The sequence below is a fragment of the Halichoeres trimaculatus genome, unplaced genomic scaffold (genome assembly GCF_033239565.1).
Source record: "Halichoeres trimaculatus isolate MK-OKI-2021-1 unplaced genomic scaffold, fHalTri1.1 fHalTri1_scaffold_14, whole genome shotgun sequence".
NCBI classification, from domain to species: Eukaryota; Metazoa; Chordata; class Actinopteri; order Labriformes; family Labridae; genus Halichoeres; species Halichoeres trimaculatus.
Window position 1 is genome coordinate 16,231,624 of NW_027437192.1, and position 26,578 is coordinate 16,258,201.

The 26,578-nt window shown below is 42.4% G+C and overlaps 1 protein-coding gene across 3 annotated transcripts in view; it reads left to right on the top strand.

Annotated features, from left to right (window-relative positions):
• The window catches only part of LOC141802745 (retinoic acid receptor alpha-A-like), a 246,419-nt gene that overhangs the window by 167,994 nt on the left and 51,847 nt on the right, over positions 1-26,578 (top strand). For all 3 annotated transcript variants that reach the window (XM_074686452.1, XM_074686451.1, XM_074686453.1), the window contains one exon: positions 20,151-20,292. In XM_074686452.1, coding sequence (XP_074542553.1) covers positions 20,151-20,292 — 142 coding nt within the window. The remainder of the gene's footprint in view (positions 1-20,150; positions 20,293-26,578) is intronic.

The following is a 26,578-nucleotide window of genomic DNA, read 5'->3' on the forward strand; positions in this document are numbered from 1 at the left end:
AGAAGGGAGCCTTAAAGAGACAGTGGCAAAAAAATATATTTTTCAGACTTGTTAGAGCCCGAAACGTAACAATGGCTTAAAATGAGGTACCAAAAATTTAGTTAAACCTGAAATGTAATAACTTTTTGCCCAGAATGTCAGAAATTGTTATTTTTTCTGGTTTTATTACATTTTGGGCTCTGCACTTTTGTTCCGTTATCGACAGGTTATTACATTTCAGCCTTTATTACATATTTTTTTGTTAAGTTTCAGGCTCTAAAAAAGCTGACAGGAGGATTTTCTAAAATACCAGTGTGAGAAAAATAGATTTTTTTTTCCATTTTTTTTCTCCTCCCTGAAAATCATGTAAAGTCACTACAGAGGTAACAGTGGGACAGAAAAAGGCTCAACGAGAGCATGGTATCCTGTCTTTTAATGTCTTAGCTGCAGAGTGTTATGAATTTAGTTCAGTATATTGTTTCAGCCAGGAGCTTTGGGGCAAACTGTCACAGCTGCAACGTAACCCTTGAGGTCAGGTGTCCTGACAGTAAGACCTCTGCAGAGACATGCCTTTTGTTCGAGACCGAGATGCTCTTTTGAAACCAGAACATGAAACAAAGCATCCAAAACCTGGTTAAACAGGGAAAGTAACAGAAGAAAGACCAGACTGATTGGTCTGCAGCCACTCCCTACCTTAGATTAGCAAAACCACACAATAATAAATATTCATGTATTGTTGTGAGACACATTTAATCATCACCTGGGTCTGTTTGTGGAAAACAAACTATTTGGTAGCATTTTTTTATTCTGGTGCCCCCTCTGGTGGAAATCAGGTTTTTTTTTTTCTAGGATGAAGACTCCATTTCCCATGAGCACAATTATCCAAAAGGATGCGTTCAGTTTGCACAAAGGTTTTCTTTTTATACAACGTTTGATTTTCAAGACATTTTTTTGCAGGATGCAGAGTGATGAGTTTTTTTTTTTTCTAATTTCAAGCTCCTACCATATAGGACTGAAAAATTTATTTTATTTAAACTTTTTGCATTTCCCCTCTGTGCACCGATTGTCAAAGACCAAAAGCACAAAGAGCATTAGAAAAAGCAGATCACAGAATGTAACAGTGTCAGTTTTGCTGTGTGTGATTGTTGTGTGACTGAGTTGGTGCGTTGCCCGGCCTCTGCAGCCGCTCTGTGTGGTCAGAGCTGATTTGAATTGTTAAAACAGGGAGCAGGCATATGGGCCTCCAGAAGCACATGCATATGCAACAAGGTGACAGTTTCATCTGTGTCGACCCAAAGTCAAGAAATCCTCCAAAGTCAGGGCAGCCTTCACATGCAGTCACCCCTACACTCCCTGATTGTTCCACGTCTTTCACCGTGTCCTTCTGAAAACTTCGAATAAAACTTTACGCTGCGCTCCAGAGACCATCCGACTGCTCTGAATCCCTCACAAGGAGTCTGTTAAGACTTTCTGAAACTTGGTCCGTGCTGTTTTCATTCCACTGCTGAACAAAATAAAGAAAGTGTCAAACATAAGTATCCATCCAGACTCCATCTTGTGACTGGCTTTCCAAGAATGAGGAGCTGCTGGCTCTCTGGTATCTGGCCGCCGTTTGATGCTTGTACTTTGGCATCATTTTCTCTGGATCCGGTTTCCCCTCTAATCCAAAACACCAGAGTTCTCACAAAAGAGGAAACTTCAACAGGCTGCTGCAGACGCACTCTGTGAAACTTTATTCATTAGGCATATCTCTTCCCAGTGATCCTACCCTGATCCTCAGACAACAGGTTCAGACTTTTCCTTTTCAGGAGTCGGTGTGACAGATGCATACTTTCTTGGGGCTCAACTGTCTGTAATTCAAACCCTTTCTTAAGACCCCAAGTGAAAACTCTACATGTCAGGTAAACCTTCTGTTTCCATCGTTTAGAATTGAAGCCAATTGGAGGTAAAAAACCTGTAGTTTTGGGAGTGAACGTTCTGCAGAACGTTCTACCTGGTAAAACGATTGTACACACTTTCTCTGATCTAGGAAACCTTGGCCATTGCTCATAAGGATGGTTTTAGAAGTCCAACCTTCCACTGTTTGGTCAGCAATGAAGAAGTGAGATTGATGAGCACAGGGATGTTTCAGGAGTTGAACTGTTTTCAGCAAAGAAGTGGTTAAAGTTCTGGCTCTCTTAAGATCCAGATCCAGATCATTTGACCTTTGTCTCTGGTCTGGCTCCACTTTGTTGCGTGTTGACTGCGTGCTCTCTGCTCCATGGAAAAGATAGAAGCCTATATGACCATCACCTCACACCTGCTGCATGTTCTTTGTGTGAGTCTGACGTGAATCAGGACACCAGATTCGCTGATATAACAACAGTGTCTCTTATTTATTTAAACATAAATTCTACCCTCCGTTCCTTTTCAAGTAAATGATCTGTGACCCAGTCGTACTAACTAGGTGTTTTTTACAGGGATTTTACCAGTGTTCTCTCAACAATCGTTGGTTTTAAGAAAGGTAAACCTCCTGGGGACTGATAAAGCCTCCGGAACAGTTCAGAACAACTGAGAAGACGCTCTGGAGGAGGGTTATACTTCAAGATCACTGACTGCCTCATTTTACTGTCAATCAAAAAGGGATTCGGCCTCAGACAGATCATTCAATCATCATGCAGAAGCTCAGCGTCCAGGCCAGCCCACTGCCTCATAGACCCCCAGAGACGCTGAGCGTCCAATGGGCGGGACAAAGCCCAGCGTTTATCCAATGACCGTCCAGTTTCCACAGTGGAACAACCAACTCTAGGCTTCCCCACTGAAGTCAGAAGACGCTCAGCGTCCGACTGTGTTAAAGCGCTGAGACGCTGCAAAGATAAATGACAAGGAGGTCGAGCCAGTCACCTGTGACAGGTAGCTGATTCTGAACAAAAGATGAAGGAATTCTAGCGCATATTATGTCAATGAAATGTACACACAGCAGAACATATCACCACTTTTTTGGGGACATTTTAGGGGAAGCTGAGCGCCCCTTGCAGTCTTAGAGCAATCGCCACTGGTTGACACATTGACTTAAACAGAAACCTTTCTGGTATGGTGCCATGACAGAATAGAGCTCGACCGGTGACACATTTGGTATATTTTAGCTGTTACTTGCTGTAGCTCCAATAAATAGTATTGGAATGAGACTATTTTGCATGAGTTCTTGTTTAATAACATTAGTTTTATCTGACATAGCTGCATGTGGTCAAGTAAGGGTTGGTGTAAGAAGGTCCCTTTACTCCGGTGAGAGTTACAAAACAGTCAAAGGGAGGTTAAGGAAACCAGCTTTTAAAACAGGAGCTGGTTTATATCACTCATGTACAAGTTGTAGGCTCTTTCTTACGTTTCCTGTCAAAGTTTTGAAATCCGCACTCTTGACTTACGGTGCCTCGTGGAGCATCCTGCAGGATCTGTTGCTGAGCAAGATGCACCTGGGCCACACTTTCCTGAGCTCTGACACCAATCAATTACCATGTCCTTTGATTGACAATAGCTCTCAGTGTGGTCAGTGTTTGAATCAGAGTCATCAGGGCTTGATTCAGAGTCCTGAACATGTGATTGTTGCTGTATTTTGTTTGCCTCTACAGTCCACACTTAAACTTGTTTTCTGTTTGAGTCTGGAGAAAGTTTTCTTGAGTCCTCTTGTGAATCGGGTGAGATGTTGTTGGGTTTAGCCTTCAGCACTTCTAGATCTCAAAGGGAGAGAGACCCTGACTGAATGCAAGAGTCCGCAAAACTGAGAAATCTGAGTGAATGAGAAACTTAACATGCTACAATAAATGCCGGAAAAGAATTAGAAAATTAATCCCAAATGTAGTTGTGCAGTGACAAATTGTGTTTTAATGAACTTAATATATGTTAGTAAAGCTTTTTAAAGGATTTGTAAAGACTGTTTTTTCATTAATGGAGAATATGAATGGAAATTCATTGTCCCCCTGTTCATGAAAATACAGTGTCTGAACATCTAAAAATCAGTGGGTATCATAAAGTTTGCTGCAGAAAGGCTTGATAAGTGACCAAACTAAAGGGGCAGAGGAAAAAAAACAGAGGCAACACTTTTCCTTCTCTTTGAACACAGACTCTCTCTCTCTGTGTGAATGTTAACTTGAAGTAAAACCTCTGTCTGAATGTTAAATCACACTTTAGTGTACAGAGAAGACGTCCAAATGATGCGTTTCCCTCCATTGTGCTGCAGAAAAGGCAGAGATCTAAAACCTACACGTATAGAACCTGAGCTATCTGCTTGCTGGATATTGGTGGTGGTGGGTTTGGGCAGAGGAAGCATGCAGAGCAGTTGACATCTTAACATTGTTTTGCATAAGCCCTGAAATGCCCATAAAAGAGAGACGGCTTGAATGTGAACGCGTGTCGTCAGCGCTGACAGGCCTTTAGGGATGAGGACAAAACTTTGAGCCGTGAACACTCCTCCCCCTCTCTCTTTCACTTGTTGGGTCCTGAGGCGTTGACACAGCGGGATTAGTTTGATGGAACTGGTTTGACAAGCGGGAGACCATAACCTCTTTGAATAAAACACAATTCAGAATGCTCACACTGGAAAAGAAACACTCCTCTATCTGAACCGTTGGCCCCCTCTGCTCGCTGATTCCCACTTTAAACCCACAGAGAGGGGACGCATGAATACACTCACCTTCAAATCTGATTTCTTAACAAACCATTTCTTCTTCATTTGCTACAGCTCAGGATCCCTGACACTGGGGGCCTGACACAAAAGTAATGAACATGTACAAAGGGAAAGCACGCTTCACCTTATGTGTAGAAAATAACTTTCAATTTAAACAAAATACCTTTAAAAGATCATTTCAGACCTCCAGGAACCAATATCCCAACACATGTGCATCAAATGGCAAAAGAAACATTTGTTTTTTTTTCTATTTAGTAAACCTGGAGCACATTCGTGGTCTTAAAAAGTCTTAATGTCTAGTTATAAGTGGGAGAGGTCTTCAAATTCACGAAAGACAAACCTGAGTCAGATCTGAACACGCTGTCAAATCTTAACACTACATTTTTTGTTGTCATTTTGTATATGTTCTTGTTCAAATAGCAAGCACAGCCTTTACAGCAGCTTTTAGTGTGTGCATTCACAAACAATGAACTAAAATAAAAAGCTTTCAAATAAAAGAAATTTGGTTGAGCAGCCCTCCATACCTAGGCAGAGGCCAATGCACACGTCACATCACTGGAGCAGAAGGGTTTCTATTCAAGTCCATGTGTCAACTTACACTGGATCTGCTCCGTTGCAGTCCTGCTGTGTCCCTGCTTCAGCAGGTTGCAGCAGTTATGCAACCTTCCTGTTTTTGCCGGATGTCAGAGCTGTGATGCGTCAAATCACCAAAGGGCAGATCGAGCAGGGCAGGAAGTCATGCAAGGAAACTACTTAAAAACTTCCAGTGACTTTCAACATGAAACCGAGTCAAAACCAGATCACGTTTCATTTGTCTACAACAACAAACCGCGATAGTGAGTGCAGCCAGACCAGGAGTCTACAGGTTTGAGGTTTCACAGCCCAACATGAATGAAGAAAGGCTCATAACGGAGTGGGAATCAAGGGAAGTCTTGGGGTCTTGCAACTCCAGCTGTCTGGAGGATCTGCAACGTGCCAGACTGAACACCCAGCTGGCATGAGTTGACAGATCAGAGTGTACACAGTCAATACGCAATAAAACAGAGAAACCAGACACATCTGGTGTATTCCTGGAGCAACAAGGTGCTAAAATGACACGGACTCCAAGCCAAGTGAATAGAATAGAATAGAATAGAATAGAATAGAATAGAATAGAATAGAATAGAATAGAACTTTATTGTCATTGTAACAAGCACAACGGAATTGAAGTCACAGCAGCAATCAAGAAAACAAAAGTAAGAAAGTGTATAGAAAGTGCAAAAAGGTCCATAAGAACATAGATGATGACAGCTTGTCCATCATTCTCCAGTTCAGCCAGCCTCCACCTCCACAGGGTCCAGGACTGAGCTTCTTCAGTCATGCTTCATGACAGAAGTGTGTTTAAGCTGCACATGTGTTGTCTTTGCAAAATTACCCAATCTAAACCCAAAATAACACTGTTGTGACTTTTTTCTTGTAGAGTGAATAAAAAAATCATTGTGTTGGTGATTGAGGTCTCACAGACCCTCTGCTCACAGCTAGACCCCCTCCTGTCAGCTGTCAGGGGGGATTGTGCTCACTGCTTTGAGAGATATCCTGCTGACTAACACAAACACATGACTAAGAATAAAATCTCTGCGGTGTAAACGATGCATTATGCAGAAGTTTATAAATCTGGTAACAAGAATGAATATTCATCCTCCTCTTCTCTTTGAATAATAACTCTAATTTAGAGATCTGCACAAACATTTGTTGTGAGTTTTATTCATGTGTCCCTGGGTAGATGTAAAATGCACATTCATCCATCATTTACATAAAGAAAACTTCATAGTTTTTGTTGTTAGCCATAATTACCATTACTGTTCCTCTGTTCAAACACACTTCATGTGTCACACCTCCTCCTCCTGCTGTGTGCTTTCTTTATCTGTGTTTATTTCCAGCTGCTGGTGCAGGACAGTGCTGATGTTAAGATGTCACTTTCTGCAGAGATAGTGAAAATAGGACGTGGATGTGCTGGTTCGCCGCCTGCGTTCAGCCTGTCACCATAATCTATACAGCTACCCCAGAGCCCATGCACACTCCATAATGTGATTTGTCAACGTTGTGTAACATGAAAGAAGCCCTGGCGCCATTAGAGAGAGAAAATCAAACAGAGGGTTATGCTGCAGAGGTGTGACAGTGAAAAGATGTGATTGTTGTGCCGTGACGTTGTGCTCCTCCCTGCAGAGCGACCTGCTGCTCGCTGCTGATACCGGCTTGTGGATGGAGATTTGATTTGTAGTTTGTATTTCCTGGAGAGTGTCTATACTTTGAACTCAGGGCTGTCAAGTGTGTGTGTGAGGTGAAGTAACGGTATGTGAAGTGTTCTTTCACATCCTGCTGTGGAGGCTGATTTGCTGTTTGAGGAACCGGTGCTTTCTTGTATTTGTCAGGAGAATTAACACTCCGCTGCTAAAAGAGGTTACCTGAGCGTGAAAAATACTCTTTATGTTGCCAGCTTTGTTTGTCAGTATGTTTGTGTTGAATACAGATGGGTTTATACATAGGACATTATTTTACTGGAACAGTACAGTCAGAACACAAAGCAGCCATAAACTTTAACTGTAGTTGGAATTTAAAGGTTTGATCCAGATTTATTGAAGCTGAGTTCTTTGAGTACCAACCGTTTACTAAAACTGAAAGTGTCTTTTTGCTGTCAGAGAGCCCCTCTCAACCTTTTTATCAATGTTACATTGCTGAAATTTCCTTAAGCAAGACATTGAACCTGAAAGTTCTCCTGCTAAAATTGCTCAGCAATGTTACTACCCAGCCACTAGGGAGGCACAAGCCAATGTTCTCATAAATGCTGGTCCCAAGTCCAGATAATGGACAAGGTTGTGTCATGAAGGGCTTCTGATGTAAACTTGTGCCTAATCAACCACAAAAACTGGAAACAGGTGATCTGCTCAACAACTCCTAAAGGAAAAAGCTGAAGAAGACTGAGGCCCTGTGTATACAACAAGGTTTCATCTGAAAACGCCAAAACGCAGTGAAAAAAATCTGCGTTAACACAGTGATGCTGATGGACTGAAAACGCTGTAGTAAGCATGCCAGGCCTGTAGGTGGTGCTATAACTGTCTTGTCCAGAAGCCGCTTTCGGGAGATCTCCACCGAAGTAGAGCTGAGCCGGTCATCTGGTGTATTGGTGAATATGAAGTTAAAAAGTGGAGCAACAGATGCACATTTTGTTGAAAGACAGTCAGCAGATAAAGAAAATTGAGCAGCACAAGCACAACACGGTAGTTTGTGACGATCATTACAACAGCACTATTGTCCTGTTGTATGCGCGCAGGGCGGAGTGTGACGTCAGCATTTCCACTGAAAATGCCGGCCTACTGTTTACATGGCAATGGTGTCGGGAGCGTTTCAGAATAATCCCACTCTTAAAAGTTTGCGCTTTAGGTCGGGTGAAACGCAACAAAACTTTTGCGTTTCACCCTAAAATCGTTGTCGTGTAAATGGCCCCTGAGTTTTACATGTCTTGCAATAGAATGACATCACACATTGCAAAGAAGGAGTTAGGGCAAATAATAGAGGGCCAGGGCTAAATATTTAGCATGCCAGTTTAGTTGTGTGGCTTCTTGCAGTTTGCTGCGTCTAACACGGGGAATACACCTAATGCGCCTCTGGTCTGGCTCCGTTCTGTTGCGTGTTGACTATTATGTTGGGCTGCAAAACCTCAAACCTGTTGACTCCTGGCCTGGCTGTGCCCATTATGCTGGTTTGTTGTTGTAGTCAAGCTAAGTAGGATCTGATTTTGGGATTGTTTTATTTTGAAAGTCGCTGGGCATTTTCGCGGTTTCCATGCATGATTTCCTGTCCTGCTCAATCTGCTTTGCGTAAACTGACACATCACTGCTCCAGCATTCAGGAGGCTTGCATATCTGCTGCGACTTGCAGGAGCAGGGAAGCAGCTGGACTACAATGGAGTGGACACATCCGAGTTGACACACATTGACTTGATGAAGCAAAGCTGGATCTGGTGTATTTTGGCTGTAACTGTGGAGATGAGTGGGCAGGATCACCACACTCTGCTGCACAAAGCTGCACAAAGCTGCATACTCATCCTGATGGATCTCAGATGTATTCACATACCGGTAAATAGTGAATTTAATTTATGAGAGATGTGCCAAAAGTCGCACACCTTCCTTGGAGTCACCCAACATGAGAAGCTCTTTTAACAAATAAAGAGGTTGAATTGTTCTCATGAACTCTATAAAGTTTAAATGTAATATCAATAAATACCAACAGCACAGTTTCCACAAACTTCAAATTTTTCACTCCAGCTGTGTGGCACAGTGTTTGTGAATGAGAGATTGCATACAATGAGGTTCATTCACATAGAAAGAGGACACTTTTGAGCGTTGAGTGGTGATGCAAAGTGACTCATTCCCATCAGCACAAACAGCGTCAGCCAGAAGAGGTGCTACAAGTTCAGCAGCGTTGTTTGTGACCTGTTGCATGCATTCTCTGTGAATGAGATGGTGTCTTTTTACCTAATTAGCAAAGGTTTTCTGGGCATGAAAGCAGCGATCCTTTTCAGAAACAGTCTTTTAGACTGTGTTTGATGAGAAGATGAACCTAAACGTGGGTGTTACTTATCAAGGGCTGAGTTATTATGTTGTAATCTTTCAAACCTTCAACCCAGCCAAGCCCCTCTACACAGTCTGCCTGTGTGAAAAGTCCCCACGCTGGAAACAAAGCGGTGTGGCTGTGACAGGTCAGCAGCAGGTCTGACTCTGTGCGCTGTGTGTCAGTGTGTAAGTGAGCAGAAAGGGGGCCTCCCATCGGAGAGCCAGAGAGCTTAAAGATGGCTTCTGATCACTCCAGGGGCCCCCGCCAGGTCTGGGGGCCGAAAGATGAGCGCTGAATGGAGAGCGGTGACCTGAAGAATAGGGCCACAGTGGGGCGTCTGTGGAGGACCCGGTGATCTGAAACCTCCTCCGTTGTCTTTCTCTGCCCCTCGTTCAGCCCGGGCTCTCTGTCTCTGCAGCTATTCAGAGCAGGCCGGTGAGTCACACTGCTCCTCTGTTCAGGACTCTCACTATCTCCTTTTTCTTCCCCCTCTTTTTTTACCCTCTCCTTTCTACTTTCCCCTTTCAGTCTGTGCTGTATCTGCCGCCCCATCTGTGCACTTCAGGTGCTCGGATAGACAGATAAGCACTGATTGGGTTACTGAGGTGGGGGTGTAGAGCGCTGGAGGAACAGAGAAGACAGGAGTGGGGGTCTGAGAGAGCTGCCTCTAGTTTTCCGTGTTGTAGCTGTTGACTGTCGCTTCGTTTGTGCCTTATCTGTCCAGGTCTCACATTTGCAGCTGTAACAATGCTGCTCTTTGTGCTGTCCAGGTTCCTTTCTGTGCTGTTGTTCTGTTTCTTCAGTTGATATAGCAGGTCGAACAACAACTTTGCCACTGTGTCCCCTTTTTCTGTCTCCAAAATGTCAACTTTTACCTTCCACAAAACTCACAAGGCACAAACTCAGTCCTTGATGTGTTCACTGGAGGAAGATTTTGTGCCCAGTGCTTCATAAAAATGTCAAAATGTTGACTTTTATGGACTGAGAAAGCCTCGGTTACCATTGCACTTCCCATTCAACACATAGAGAAAGGATTTTGTTCTTTCTAGCTATTTTTTTTTCTTACATAAAACTTTCTTTTCATAACTCTCAGTGTTTTCTTGACTGTGCTCTGAAAGTTGCATCATCTATGTGAGATCCATAATATCACCGATAATGAAACAAAGATAGACGTGAGGTCAAAGTGCTTCACATTTAAAGGACCAGTGTTTCCACTGAAATACAAAAGTGGACTGATAAGTATCATCTGTTAGATCTGCCGCAAAAAAGTGCGGAGAAACTTTAACCCAGGGACTTCCAAACTGTGGGCCGCTGCCCCCTGGTGGGTCGGGAAGGTATTGCAAAGGTATTTTTCCGAAATATTATGATTTTTGTGGGGAACAGGATGTGCATACATAAAAATAAAAATGTTGCAACATATTACAGATGCTGTATAAGCTAATGTGGAGCTTCCAACATGTTTCTCGGAGAACAGATAATGGTCTTCATATGGGGTCGGAGGTGGGCTGCGAGAATGTTTGAGACTTTAAAGTGGGCCCTGAGTAGGAAAAAGATTGGGAACCAGCGCTTTACTCTATTAGGTCAGAGCACACCTAGCCGGAAGAACAACAAGAAAATAATATTTCTAAAGACCCTAAACATTGTTTACTTGATTTATTTTGTTCCACAAATATTTTATGCAATATTTAGAAAGTTTCTCAGGAAAAGTGGTAGATAAAAAAAAAATATATCTGTCTCCCAACATCAGATGATATTGCCAAACAGTGAACTTAGAGATGGCTAAATGTGATCTTCAGTCAGTTGGTAATAAAACATTTAACCCTCAAAATTGCAAAAAGGCTTGCGACAGTTTTTTATGAAATAGAAAAGAATGGACTTTATTAATCTCGGAGATAACTTCATAATCACGGCAGCAAAACAAGCAAGTATATGGTGCTCACCACTCAAGAATTTATTAACAGAACAATAAAAACCATGCATGTCCATCAGAGACGACAGCTTGGCTACAATTCTCCAGTCAGCCCCCACCTCCAGCACTGAGCTAGACTTATTCACCAGTTTGTTCAGTGTCACTCTCCTGTATCCTGTCTGCTCACAGCAGGTGAAATTCTTCATTGTGGCATTTGTGTGCGGTGTTAGCTCTGTTAGCCATGCCTATGAACAGCATTATGCTACTCTGCCCTCTGGTATTCCCCCTGGTGCTGGGTTAGCACAGCTAGCTCGTCCATCTTATTGGAGATAGATCTTACAATCCCCAGAGTGATGGATGGAAGGACAGGTCCATGTCATCTCTTCTTAGCTCACACCGCAGCACCAGCATGTCCTCACCTCCTTCTCCTTAGCTTAAGGGGAACATTGGCCCTTGCACCAGTTAGCATCATCATGCTACTATGGTTACATGTAGGATCTCCTGACACACACAGAAGCAAATATATGAGTAAAAAAAACACTGCAAACAAATGAGACATAAAAACAGATGACATGCTCCAAATACAAAAACACAAATTCGCCACAACAGACATCAAGGGGTTAAGTTTTTATATTTTCATTGAAAAACAATGTTAAGTTGAATGTTTGTCATTCAGACAGCTTTCACTGATGTTTTCCTGTTTCATTTCCCATGTTTGGCATATTTGTTGTCATCCTGCTCTGTCTGGTATCATTCAGAACCAGCAGAGTCCCCGTCCTGAACTCTGCTGTGTCTCTCCAGTGAACTGCAGGTGTAAGTAATAGCCTGGACTGGATAAACTGGATAAATATCACCCCCCTCCTCCTCCACCTCCTCCCCTCTCTACTCTCCTCTGTACCTCTCCTCCTCGTTTTTCTGGAACCCCCCAGGGTCTCCAGTGTCCTCTCCACTTTCCACGGCAGTGATAAGATGTCGACACGATTAAGAGCGAAAGCTAATCCTCTGCTCTCTCCTTCACTTCTCTCTCTTCCCCTCGACTGTACTGAATGTTCAGGCGACACAAAACGCCACGGCCGAGTCTAAAGAGCCGGACAGCCAGTGGATGGTGGGATCAGAGGAATACAGAGAGGGAGAGAAAGAGGAGGAGGCCAGGTGGACAAGGGGTTGGATTGTAACTAAATAATTAATGGGCGGCACTTTCGTTTTTTAATCTGTAAATGAGAAGGCCTAAGATGGCGGGGCCGGCGCTCTGACACCCGATCCCCAGCCCATTAAGATAACAAGATGTTGGATAATGATCTTGGTTAAGGTGCAGTTTATCAGTCCAGGGGGAAGTGGCCTCGTCTCCCAGGTGGCTGGGCCCGTGTCCCCTGATGGCTTGATGGTACATCTCTATGAGGCCTTATCTGGACAGAAACATGAAGGGCTGGGGTATGAAGAGCAGTGTGACAGAGTAAACATAGTTACAGGTAACTCTGCTGTAAACACCAACTGTGACTGAACAGTGAAACACTGTGATAATCACAACCATAGACAGCTTATCAGTTTAATATTTAGTGATTAGAATCAAAAGAACCAGCGATTTGAAAGTTTTGACTGATGTATTCACAACATCTGTCCAAAGGTAAATATATCTTACTGACTCAAAAAGGGATGTCTTAGTCAACTCGCCATTGGAAAAGTTGAGGATAATGGATGCATGATTGGACAGACTGCCGAACAAGACCCTTAAAAGAAAACTCAAAGAGGTAAAAAAAAAAACAATACAGATTTAAACATAAAATTTGCTTTTTTGATTTTCCTGGGATATTATTTTGTAAAACCAGACCAGAGAGAGCACGCACGTTACATCATGTTAGGAGTCAGATCAGGCACATCCACTGAGCAGCAGAAAGCATATAGCACTGAAAACACAAAGCTGCAGTGTAAAACATTAAAAAAAACTTCTACACTTCTTTAAGAGCTGAGGGGGTATTTCAAAGCACAACTAAATGGAAAATTAAAAGTCTTTGTTAACCTTTAACACAACCTACAGAAGCATGTGTCTTGATAAATTTGCCAACTGATGTCAGGTAAGACTTTCTCGTTCATACCAAACACACAGAGGAAGGAGGGGAAAGGTGAAAAAAGTTGGAAAGTGGTTCAATTTCCAAAACAAATTTGGAAACCAACATTTTGCTCACTGCTTATAAAAGGGATTATAAATAGTGAATAGGTGGTTTTATAAATTTGTCTCATTGTGGGATGAACTAATGTTAAAGTAAACATTTCAATTCTGGATCAAGTCAATATCATAGACATAGTCTCAGTGACATCATCACTCTGTTTCAGATACAGAGTTTTGAAGCCCATCATCGACAGATGCCTTATTGAAAAAGCTTGACTCAACCCAGCTGTGTTCGAGTTATGATGAGGTAAAGACGGATTTTTAACCTCTTTGCAGGCAGCTCCAGGGTGACCACCTGTCGGTCAAATCAGCCATGTCCTTATGTGGGCAGAACTTGAAGGTTTAACAACATTAAAAAAATAACAGCTTGTAAAAAAAATTAACTCTCCATATACTATGTCCAGATACCAGGCTGTCAAAGTGTTTTGCTCTAGCAGTAACCTCCAATCTAAAATTATGAGGCAACATGGAAGTGCTAAAATCTGCAGTTTGTTGAGTGTCCTCTTGAGGCTGCCTCTGGAAATACAGGAAATCACATATAGATCAAGACAAAAAAAGACGATTTTCCCAGCAGAAATAAACACATGTACAGCCTGGTTCAAAAAAAGGACATCAGTCTGAATAGGTAATTCCTCTATCTGCACATACTGTATGGTGTAAATTCTTTTCTAAAGCTTCAATTTAGAAGATATTGAGATGATGAGTGTATCAAATCAGAGGCACAGCTCAGCTGACAGGCAAATGTCCTATAGCTGTTAGTGTGGAGGCTGAAAGTCTGCCTCATTTCCAATATGGCATCTGTTGACGATTTGCTTTGAAACTCTGTTACAGAAACAGGTGGGTGATGTCACAGGGACTACACCTATTTATTGAACAGTCTTTGGTTTCTTTAAGTCTTTGGTAACGACTTTTTGCCTGCGTGTGTATGAGGTTTTCAGTGTTTCTGGTAAACTACTTGAAAAGCTGTACCTTTAACACAGACCCTGTTTAACCAGCTCTGTCTTCTTCTGCATTCTTGTGTTGGAGTTTGTGTTGTGGGATTCATTCTCAGCGTGCATCCACTGCTCAAACCTCTGATCCTATCATTTATTTAGCCCAGCAGCACCATCCCCTCCCCCCCTGCTGCACTCCAACCGGGTAAACACCTCTGTACTACACTCGGCTCGGGGATGTCCTTTGGTTGCACATTTATAAGCTTCAAATGAGTAAACCCTGCAGGACTCTCAACTGCAAATATCAGAGCAGTCTGCAGTCTGGGGTCAACACTGGAGTCCTGTGGCAGAGGAGAGGAATGAAAGAGGAGGCCGAGAGACAGAGGAGGAAAGAGAAAAGATGAGCGTCAAAGAGCAGATGTGTTGATAGTGTGAGTGTTGGTGTCGGGCTGGTGTTTCCCCGGAGGCTTGTACAGATGAAGTGAACGAAGAGGCAGCATCTGTTCAACGCTGCTGCGAAGATACACAATAGCTCACAAACATCATCCTCAGCACACATTATATGAACAACAATAACAGCCTACATAGTGTACAAACTTCACTGATGTGGACAAACAGACCGTCCATTTACACAAGCTGTTATTTCTCAACTGCACACTCATGTTGTGGACACAAATTTAATCACAGACACCAGACGATAAACTGTGATCATTGTCTGGTGACGAGGTGCAGGTGCTTGTTGTTGATGATGCGGAAAAGGGACAGATGAGGATTTGCAGAGATTCAATTCAAGACAAAGTAAACAACACATTATGAGATACATCTGTGTTTAAGGCAGGGCGGGAAGAAATGGGAATACTTTGTGATATTTTAGTCAGGTTCCAGATTTACTGCGCCTTTGCTCAACCCCCAATTGACGATAATATAATGGCCTTCAAGGACCAGAAGTTCCTTGAAGATGTGTCAAGTCTGGGCCCTTAATTTGCCAGTTTTGAACATCAAAAAAACTTTTTTTAACTCAAATTCTTTTGTACACTAGGACAGCCACTCCCTTCTTCCTCATCTTTGTCTTTCAACAATGCATTTCTCGCGATAACTCATTGAATCTAATGTTAGCCGTCATTTAGCCAAAATTGCTGCTGAGAGCTTATGTGTCAGTATAACTGAGCACTCTGAGTTTGCCTGACCAAAGTTGATGATAAAATGATAAAACCAGGTACGGTATATTAGAAAGGATCAGCAGCCACACTTAGATTTATTACAAAACACATGAGCACAACCAAACACATTACAGCGATAATTTCTGCTTTTCAGCACCCTATGGTAACTCTCAGAGTTCATCAAAAGAGGAAAGGCCGTGCTGGTGTTTCTGGGATCTAAAAGAAAATATAAATATCCACAGAGAGAGAAAGCATCATAAAAGTCTGAGAAGAGGGTGGGACACAGGTTTGCGCTATCTCTGTTATCCACGGTATGTTCTGCCGTTCAGACACTTGGATCCCCATTGGTGCCTTACTGGAGCTGTACATCACAGTACGTGACAACATGTGAGGTGATTTAGACACGATGTGATCAGTTTGACAACAGATGTTTGCACCCAGCACACTGGATTGATTTCTTTACTTTCTGGGCTTGGATGGTTCAGTTTAGTTCAAGATATATTCTAGTTTGTGGCGAAATCAATATCCCAGAGAAAGGGTGAAAAAATCTTCACGTTAGTGTCTAATATTCAGTATTGGGGGCCAAAATTGCTGATCAGAGCATCCCTACCTGTAAGCTTTGGCCCTGCCACAGTGGATGGTATGTGTCTATTTCATACAATTTAAAGCTAAGAAGCTTGGTGACAACAAAGAAATGATCTACAAGGCACAAATTTTCATAGTTTTTGTGCTAAGTTAGGTTTGTCCTCTCTGTGCTTTTGTAGAAACACGGCAATGTAGAATGGAAGACTATGAGATTTTTTTTTTTTAAGTAAAAGCTTATTCTGAGTTTACACAACATTTTTTGGATATCCAGGTGATTTTACACTGCTTTACACACACTTCTGAGGATTTTATCATATTCATAATGGCAAATAATTCACACTTTACCTTTAAAGATCTGAATTCATACATTGTTTTTCCTAGAAAAGCCTTTTTCAAAAGTGCTCAAAACTCAAAAAAAAAAAAAAAAAAAAAGTCAGTAAAATTTTCAGGGTAAGCTGTATGTGTGAATGTGAACAGTCAAATAATTTACCTGGGAGGTTTTCATTCAGATAATTGGTGAGATTTTCACAAGAATCTAGTGTGAGCTGATATTAGAACAGAGTAGGTAGCAGAAAAACGTACTGAGCGCAAGCAGCTGGTGACGCATGCATCATGAGACCGGTGTGTGACGAGTGTGGTCATCGTGCTCATATTGAAAGCGATTCATCATTTTTTCCCCCTCTTCCTTTTTTCCAACCACAAACTTGGAACAATATAGTCATAACATCACATATTGTCCTGTGTCTGGATGCTTCTCCTCCTCCTGTCTGCAGGAAAATGTCATCCTGTGTGGGATTAGTGTGAAGAGGCAACTTGAGAAAATTTGGGGGAGACATGCTCCAAAAAACTTATAGAAATTTTGAGGAGCTGTTGCTGAAAGGAGCCACACCGACTCATGATGTGATCAGCAGGCTGAGTTTATGCTTTTATCAAACAGTGTCTCACAGCTTTGAGGAGAGCAATGTGAGCACTGGATGAAGACAGGATCTTGAAAAAAAGTCTATCCTTGTTGCCAACCTTTTCGGGGTTGTTTCCAGCCAAACCTAAACTAATTTGGGGCTTAGCTATGATTGATTGTTAACCAGCAAAAAAGTAAAACCATCTCCCTGCCTCTCGTCTTGTCACTTTGGCGTGCACAGTGGTCACACTGTGGTCGTATCCAAAATGCAGAGCTTGAGATGCCAGAACTGTAATCCATAAACCAATAACTGATGTGGCGACTTTGTCCACTCCTCACACACAGTTTATTGTGCAGACAGATTAAACTGCAAACATTTATGACTGTGACCTTTGTTTTAGACTCCCCAATGAGGGAAAGTTTAAATGAAGAGCCCTGAACCATCAACAAACCTTCACCATACAGCTCCAGCTCACACAATGTAAATCCATCCTTGGAGAAGTGTTTGCAGAAAGAGCACGACACACAAACTGTAGCAGCTCTATATCTCCAGTATAACCCCCAGCACACTGCCGCACTCAACACTCACACACACAGATTTCCAAGGCTAAGTGACCTGAATGCTTTCAGCTTTGAATGACATAAGCACCTGAGTAGCCTTGAGTTCTGCACCCAACCTGAACACACCCATACAAGGGGCTGATGGCGGGGCAGGACGCTCCGCCGTCCATCCATCAGAGCCTGCAGGTAATGTCTGCAAACTCACGCAGCTTAAATCAGCCAGGATAAAGGCCTCTATTAAGAAAATGAATAATACCAACTGAGAGGAGGTGACCTCGCACTGGTCATGTGACTTCAAGGCTGGGACACGATTGGCTGCCTTTGGCGAGTCTCCCTGGAACTAGATGGGTGGGGGGGGGGTGAATCTGGAGGTTGACGGATGCTCGAGGCCGAGTGGAGATGGGCTACAGAGTCAGCCGTTTCAGTCCTGTGATCTAATCTGTTACCCATCATGCATCCTGCTTCACTAATGAAAAGGCAAGGTCCCATTTGTCACAGGCAGCGATAGTAAATGGAAATTTAACCCCCCCTCTCTAGTCCTCCTTCTTTTTACTGAACGCAGCTCCTCAGGCACAAACGCCCGCAAACATGTGCAAACAGGCTCTGATGATGGACGATCATTGCAGGAAGGAGCCCAGAGGAGCTGCAAATTAACGTCAAGAAGAAGAAATCAGTCATGAATCTGGATCCTTCTTTGTGCTCTCTGTCACTTTGATCAGAGACAAACATGGACAAGCTCCCGTCTCTGTGTATCAGGACTTCAAGGGGGATCCACAATGTCTTTATTCTTGCTCTTCTCTGAGCAGGCAGTGACACCTTGAGGTGTCACGGCATGTGGCTGAATTTGGTTGAAGATGAAGAGGGCTCTAAAAGGGTCATTCCTGACATCATTTAAGTCTAACAGCTGCAGAATGAACTGTGTGTGAAGTGTGTGCAGGCGTACCTTGCTGACCTTGAGTGCACTTTTTGATGGAAGGCATCATGCTGATTGAGAGGTTTTCAAAATAACCTCCATCAGTCAGTTAAATGTTATAAAGAAGGTCCTGAGCAGAGAGGGTGTAAGTAAAAAAATATAGATGAGAAGAAATCCATGACAGGCTAAAAAATGTTGTTTTCTGCTGCAAGAAAACCATCCTTAAAAAGACTAACAGTGTTTCAGAGAGTGTTTCAATAAAAAGACCAACCACAAAATCTGACGCAGGAGAACTAGGTTTTAAAACTCTTCCTGTGTGATAATTTCACTTCAATTCAGTAATTACATCATGAAGTTCCCATGCAGCAGATTTTAACGGTTATGAAACAGTACCTGATTTTGTGTCTTTTCATGACCCCAAAAAGCAAACAAGACCGTAAGAAACAAGATGTTTTTTTATATATTTCATTTAAACCGGGGTACTCTGATTTCCAAAATTTTAAACATGAATACGAAGCAATAATGCTGGCTCTTCAGACTAAACAATCAGATATCCAAATCTCTTAGAAATCAATGAATCTGTCTGAAAAAGCACAAGATTTTCACGAGATCTAAACAAAATCTTCATGAAACTTAGTGAAACTATAAGGTTATCACATAAGGATTTCTGGACTGCTCCATGATAAGTGGGAGGGGTGGGCCTCAAACACCAAGGTCTGCCCATGGCTCCAGCTTAGAAGGCCTCCAGAAAGCTGACCACTCAGAGGGAGAGGGTTTTCTGGAGCAGGGAGCTTTAAAGAGACAGCAGCTGGAGTGCAGGTGGTCTAGTGGTCTAAGTCACGCTCCATGAGGTTCACCCTTAAGCGGGTGACCCACGTTTGAATCCCGCCCATGGCCTCTTTCCCCCATGTCAGTCCCCACTCTTGCCTTGTTTCCTGCTCTTTCTACTGTCCTCTCTTCTCTGATTAAAGGCCTTAAAGCCTGGAAAAACTACTTTAAAAAAGTATTTCCACTATGGCCCTCGTGGATGTCAGGCTTCAAAACTCTGCATGAGAAACAGATGAGTGACCTCACAGACACTACATCCATATATAATACAATCCAGGATGTTTACACATCAGCACTGTGACAATAGCTGTGAAAATATGTTCATCTTTGCAACATTAATCAAGGTTTGTGGTCTTTTTTTTAGCGACCTGGAAACTAACACTTCAAATCTCCTATGCTCAATACGAATCCCCTATAAGTTTCTCCGTCTTAACATATCTCCTTAAGTTCTCATCTACTGATGCATCCATGTCTTTTGTATATAACATATTATTGTGATATAATAATCATTTACCTGGTGAACTGCTCAGGAAGGATTCTTCTACACTGAAAATGTTTCAGGTCTCAGTAAGTCAGTGTCACCTTGCAGGACCAGAGTCTCTCGTCATTCCTCACCTGCTCTTGCACCAGCAGCGCCTGTCTGATACCCTGAGGTTCTTCACTCTTTGTTCTCTCTCCTCGTCTGTCTCTGATCTTGAACCCTGCATCTGAAGCTCCTCAGAGCCCCCAGCAGGAACACGCAGACCCTCTTTTCTCACAAGGCGAGGAAATTGCAGAACATGCAGCTCGTTTTCCCAGACTGTCGTGACGTTATGAAATGAAGCAGCAGAATTTAAAAGGAGCTGTGAGGGTGTTTTAGAAAATGGGGCGACTACAAGAAGATTAGAAGCAAATCGAGGTTAACATCATCTTTTCATAAACCTCTCCTCTTTCTCTGTCTGTGTGTTTGTCTGTCTCCTCAGGGTTTTTTCCGCAGAAGCATCCAGAAGAACATGGTGTACACATGTCACCGGGACAAGAACTGCATTATCAACAAGGTGACGAGGAACCGCTGTCAGTACTGCCGCCTGCAGAGATGCTTCGGAGTGGGAATGTCCAAAGAGTGTGAGTTTGAGAGCCAGTTTACACAGTGTGAAATGAAATTCAATTTAACACCTCCATGTTTCTAAAAGGAAGGACCTTTATGACCTTTTTGCTCCAGAATAAAACTCAGGGGAACTTTGTTTTAAATGAAAAAGACAAATCAATACGAAGGGTCAAAGTTCCTTCATGCTCCGTGCTGAAAGTAGGTGAATTATTTTAAATGTTGGAGCAGAAACTTGTAGTTTTCCTCAAAACTGATGAAACATTTTCTTTTTGTATGCAGAGTTTTAGAAATTAAAAAATTATGGAAGGAGTGTTAGTGGTTTAGTTTGTGGGGAATTGGCTTGTGAATCAAAGGGCAGCTGGATCAATTCCTTGTCCAAACTGAGCCACGTGATTAGGTTGGTGGGACGGAGCCTGACTTTTTAGACCTTGGGTGGCCAAACTGGAGCACTGACTTTTGTAGTGGTGGCGAGGTACTGTTTACATTTGGGGCTTACCCCAAACCTTGGAGGATCATCTCTACCAATCACATCTTCTCCAACTTCTGATTTTAAAGTATGTAAAGCAATGTGATGTTCCTGTTTATCATTTTTAACTGAAAAAGGTGACACAACACATGGACATTTAAATCCACTAAAGTTTATAGGGATTCTAACAGAAGATGTTTGTCCAAAGACACCGTTTAAAGTACAAGCAAAAGAAAATATTCCACACTGAAATGCAAAAAAGCTGCTTGCCTGTTGATCACAACCCAAACTTCTGATTCCTATAAAAGCAATGCTTATAAGAAAGCAAAAAGCTAATCCTGGATTGGGATCAAAGGGTGGCCAGTCAAAAGTTAGATTTTCCCTTGGTGACTGTGGGAATCTAGTCTTTAAAAGTGAAGACTATAGACTTAACATTGAGGTTTGGTGACTTGACTGTAACACCGACTGATTCGAGACTCAGTATCTCAAATGGTATTTTTGTTTTTAGGTACTTATACAGACAAGGCACATCAACCCTCCAGTGGGAGACTAAGGCCCTGTTTACACGACAACATTTCACTCCAAAATGGAAAAACGCAGTGAAAAAAAATCTCTTTACACAGAAATGCTGTAGTAAGCATGCCAAGCCTGTAGTTGGCGCTACAACTGTCTCGTCCAGAAGCAGCTTTTTGGTATATATCCACCAAAGTAGAGTTTGGGCTGATCATCTGGAGCATTGGTAAATGCTAATTCCAGAAATGGTACAACAGATGCACATTTTGTTAAAAGACGGTCAGCAGATTTAGTGGACTGACCAGCACAAGCACACCGCGGTAGTCCACGAGAATCATAACAATGGTGCTGTTGTACTGTTGAATGTGCTTTCACCGTGTGACGTCAATGTTTCCACTGAAAACCCCGGTTTGTTGTTTGCAAGCCAAAAGAAGCTGCAGCGTTTCAAAAAATTTCCACTCTGGAATCTGTTTTCAAAAGTTTCTGTTTTAGGCCAGCTAAAACGCCATTTTCGTGTAGACAAGAAGTCGAAATACAACAATACTGTTGCGTCTCATCCTAAAAACTGTTGTTGTGTAAGTGGCCTCTAAAACTGAGTAAAACGATTTTTCTGGTATAGGCCACAGAGTCCAGTTTGGCTCACAGTACATCAACTGGTCTTAACCCCAGTCCCTATATCAGCTTACAGATGAATGGATTACATCTAAGCATCCAAGAAATTGTAGTTCCATTTGAACTGCTTTCCTGCAAACTGCCCCCCAGTTCCTCCTTATATGCTGTGTCTGATTTTACCAGGGTCATACTGTATGTATTGCCACTGATGCTTGCTCTGTTCACAAACCTGAGGACCTTTGCTGCTGCTCTCCCTGCCTTTACTTTTTTGTGTGCAATGAAAGATGGGGGGGATTGTGCTCTTTCCATCTCTGGCTTTGGCATTCCAAGTAGGCATGCGAAAGGGCTGGAAGCTCCCAAATAAGACTTACAGCTTGCAGATAATTAATTCTCTTTGACGAGAGTGGAAACACAACATTTCTGTAGATCCAGTCCTGATTTGAAGAAAAGCCTCAGCCTCCTCACGACTACACAGATCTGATGTCTCTGTCACCATCTTTGGTCTTCTTCAGGAAGCAGAAGCTTCAGCGCCGTTTGCATCACATGCTTCATGTCTTTCATGATTAATTCAGCAAGTCTGTTTTCACTGCACTTTGCAGTATTTTGCTTTTATCTGAACGGCCCCTCTTTAACCCCGGCTCAGCAGAAAAACTCACATATACATTTTTTAGCAGCAGACAGTGTTGTAATGAGGTGTATCACAAACTGTGAGGGTGTGCCAAAGGTCTGCAGGGCTTTCAAAGGGAGCGATTCAGCTATATATAATTCAATTTCCTGCCTGATGCCTGAAAACAGTGTTCAGCATTGTTTACCGTACACCAGGAAAAAAAAAAAAAGCCTCTCCAGTAATAGACTGGGAGTGGGGAATTGGATGGAAAATTAATGCAAATGAAACTGATAATGCAAATGACAGTGTGGTAGAGAGAGCATACAGTAAATAACAATTTAACTAGATTTTGACCCGTTTTTTATTATTAGCTTTTGTACAATTTCATCAATTCAAGTTATACGACAAAATTCATTTCTTTCTAAATAAACAGAGCTGAAGAAGACCTGCTTCAGTCAAAACAGTTTTTTTTTATTTTGTGCTTTGTTTTTACACATTTGAAGCTTAGATAAATGTTTGATATGAACTGTTTATAATTAGAACTAGACCAGAGTGATGACTAGAAACACAAACACATTAAATCAGGATGGTGAATATCACGCAGCCTCTCTCGCAGACATCCTGTGTGCAGAAAACACACTCATTAGGATCATATTCTGGGATGTAGACCAATGCAGTGTTTTTGATCATGCTGCCTTCCTAATGTGATGAAATGTGGTGAAAACCAAACAAAGAGTCCAGACTCCGTCACCAGATCAAATGACTTCATCTCTTCTTCAGACACTTGTGATGAAGGAAAAGCGGTCACTTGCTGCTCCCTTTGCCCTCGTGTCCCCTCTGCTCCATTGTCATCTATAGTTTGCATTTCACAGGTTATTGGCATCCTTTGATTGCATCAGCATTTATAGCTCAGGTCCACTTCACGCTCCATTAGGCTCAGCAGAGGAGTCATGGAGAAGATGAGGTCTTGATGTCCTAAGGCTAAACCCCCTGCTGAGCCCCTGATGAGAACAGGACTATTCCTTTTTCTATATTCATGGGATGGAGGTGATGGGGCGCTGTCTTCAGCCTCCTGCTCCGAACACCTGAGAGTCCATGTCGAGTGGATTTAGAGCTCACCATTCAGTGTCACCTATGGCTGCCAGCGGCTTCTTGAAAACCGTCTGAAGCCCTTCATGTTTTTGAAGCTATGGCAGAGACACATGGACTGTATTAAAGTGGGTGTAACTACCAGGATGTCACTCATCCTGTTGAGCTAGGAGTGACCAAATTTGAATGAGAAGGTAAATCTGAGGATGACTGAGGGATTAGCAACAGTTTAATGTGTCTGAAGGTGAATTCAAGCTAACTGAGATGTTTGTTGGGATGCTAGAAATACACTTTAGGAATAACAACAGCTTTATCAGCCATGTATGTTCATATGTTAAGAATTTGGCTTTGGCTCCAAAAGCTCCCTATGTACAGGCTAAGGTAGGGTAACCAGATGTCCTGCTTTGTGTGGAAAAGCATAGCATTTTAATCACTTTTCCCACATCCCGCAAATTAAGATGATGTCCGGTGTTTGATTGGCTCTTGTTCTGCTTTCTGACGACATGACTTTCATCCAATAGTCGAAAGAGGGCCATTACCATTGCATGTGTTCACTGTCAATCAATATCAACGTGCATGTGCCGTCAGGAGTTCATCAGCCTGTCACCTGCATCCTCGATACCGCCACACTTTGACACGAAAACCAAAGGCAGAAGCCCCAGACACCAGAATGGAGATTTTGGTGGAAGAACATGAAACTCATCAGAGAAAAAGGAGCTGGGAACATGTTTATTTAAGGTCGAAATCAGTGCAGGGTGATTCCCAGCGAGTCAAAAAAAAAAAACACAAATGTGCATACTGTGTGCAGCCAAATATTCATATTAGCTGGGTCTCAATAGAAATATTAATGTTTGATGGTTAGATGGATCTTATTTTAAAAAAATAGCTTTTATTTCAGCATTGTGGTAACATGTCCCACATTGTCACACATTGTCTGACATAAACACACTCCTTGTTCCACGTGTGGCTTATAAGCACCTGGTCACTCCAGGCTAAAGTCACAAAAATCTGATCAGTACGTCACTCTGTATTTTGTATGCAGAGTCTGTGTGCCTAACTTTGGTTGAATTCCATTGATTAATCTCCTAATGGCATTTATCACCAGTTAAAGCCAGGATATTTATGGCTTTTTAATATCAGGCCTTTGGTATAAATTACAAACAGGAACATGTTGTCCTGTCCCTGTGCCTGTATCAAACATAAAAACAAAGAAACTTGTTCTAATTTTTTAAACTTAGATACTTTCCAGAAATGTGCTCCATAAAGTCCCATTTGTTTTTGACATTCAGTGGAAAAATACTAGGGCTGCACAGCGGTGCAGTGGTTAGCGCTATTGCCTCACAGCAGGAAGGTCACCAGTTCAAATTCTGATTCAGTGAAGGTGGGCTTTTCTGTGTGGAGTTTGCATGTTCTCCCTGTGCATGCGTGGGTTCTCTCTGGGTACCCCGGCTTCTTCCCGCAGTCCAAAAACATGTTCATTAGGTTAATTGGTGACTCTGAATTGTCCACAAGTGTGAGTGTGAGTGAAAGGTTGCCTGTCTCTGGATGTTACCGCTGTGATTGCCCAGGATGTACCCCGCCTCTCGCCCAAAGACAGCTGGGATAGGCTCCAGCCACCCACAACCCTGAAAAGGACAAGCTGTAGAAGATGAATGAATAAATGGAAAAGTATAAAAACTTGTGATACATACCGTCTACACTAATATCATTAACTGAAGGCTGCAAAAGAAGAGAGAGAAAGCATCTACAAACAGATAGAACAGAGAGCATGAGAGCAAAGACGACAAAGCAGTAAAACTGTCGCTAACCATAACAGGGTTGTAACATTTGAAGTGGTAATCAATTAGACTGAAGCCAATCTTTTCTGAAGAGATGAAACGTAACTGTTGACCACAGGCTGTAAATCACCTGAGCCCTTGTCATTGTGGTCGTCCTGATTTCATAATGAGGGTGTTGAGAGCTCAGTCTGCAGCCTGAGTCAGAAATGAACATCTGCTCCTGAACACCACACTCGTGCTATCATGTGCCTCTGGAGATAACTGAAGGACCCAGAGGAGAGCACAAAGGGAGCATTGTTAAAGTGAGTGTGATTGTGTCTGTGAGTGTGTGTGTGTTTATGTGCTGCAGCTCCAGCTAGTTTGGATCGATGCATCATTACACAAGTCCTGCCTTTGTATGATTTCTGAAGTAAGCAATCATAAGTCTCATACAGATATAGGTGCTGAAGTTGTGTTTTTTATCTGATGGATCTGCAGCATAAAAGGAAGAGGAGGAAGACCGTCAGACATCTGATTGCGTGTGTGTGTGTTTGTTTGTTTGATTCCATGAGCCTCGAGTTGCGAGTGAAGTCATGTGATGATACAGCAAAATGAAGAGTTTGAGTAAAATGAGCAAGATGGTAATTTATTAAGCTGTTTGTCTTTATTTGTACCAACCAACAAAAGGATGCTTTTAAAGGAAATACGTGTCTCTGGTTTTGCTCAGTGGCAGAATCATGTGCACCATGTTTGGGCTGTAGTCCTCGAGCAGGTGTCCCAGGTTAAAATCTGACCTGCAACTCTTCACAGCGTGTCACTCTCCACTCTCTTCCCAGTTTCCTGCTCCTCCTGCTGTCTCATCTTCTTACAATAAAGGCGCTAAAAAGCCTCAGATAACAACGAATGAGAAAAGTCCAATAACTCCTTCACAATCTTAACCTAAATGATATCATTCATCTTTATTGCATCTCTTTTGGCTAGTTTAGATTAATTTTCCTCCCTAATCACATTTTCAAACACTGAAGCCACATAGACTCATAAGTTCATAAGGATTTTCTTTGTCACCTTATCTAAAACTCAGTCCCCACTTATACATGCACTGTGCTCAAGGACATAACCCCCCCCCCAAATATCTGTGGCCTGTTGCACCAGCTCTGTTCTCCTTTAAAGGGGACATATCATGTTGATCCCTGATTTGATACTTGCATATAATATAATAAATTTGAAAACAAGACCTTTAACCTCCTGAATTTTCATAA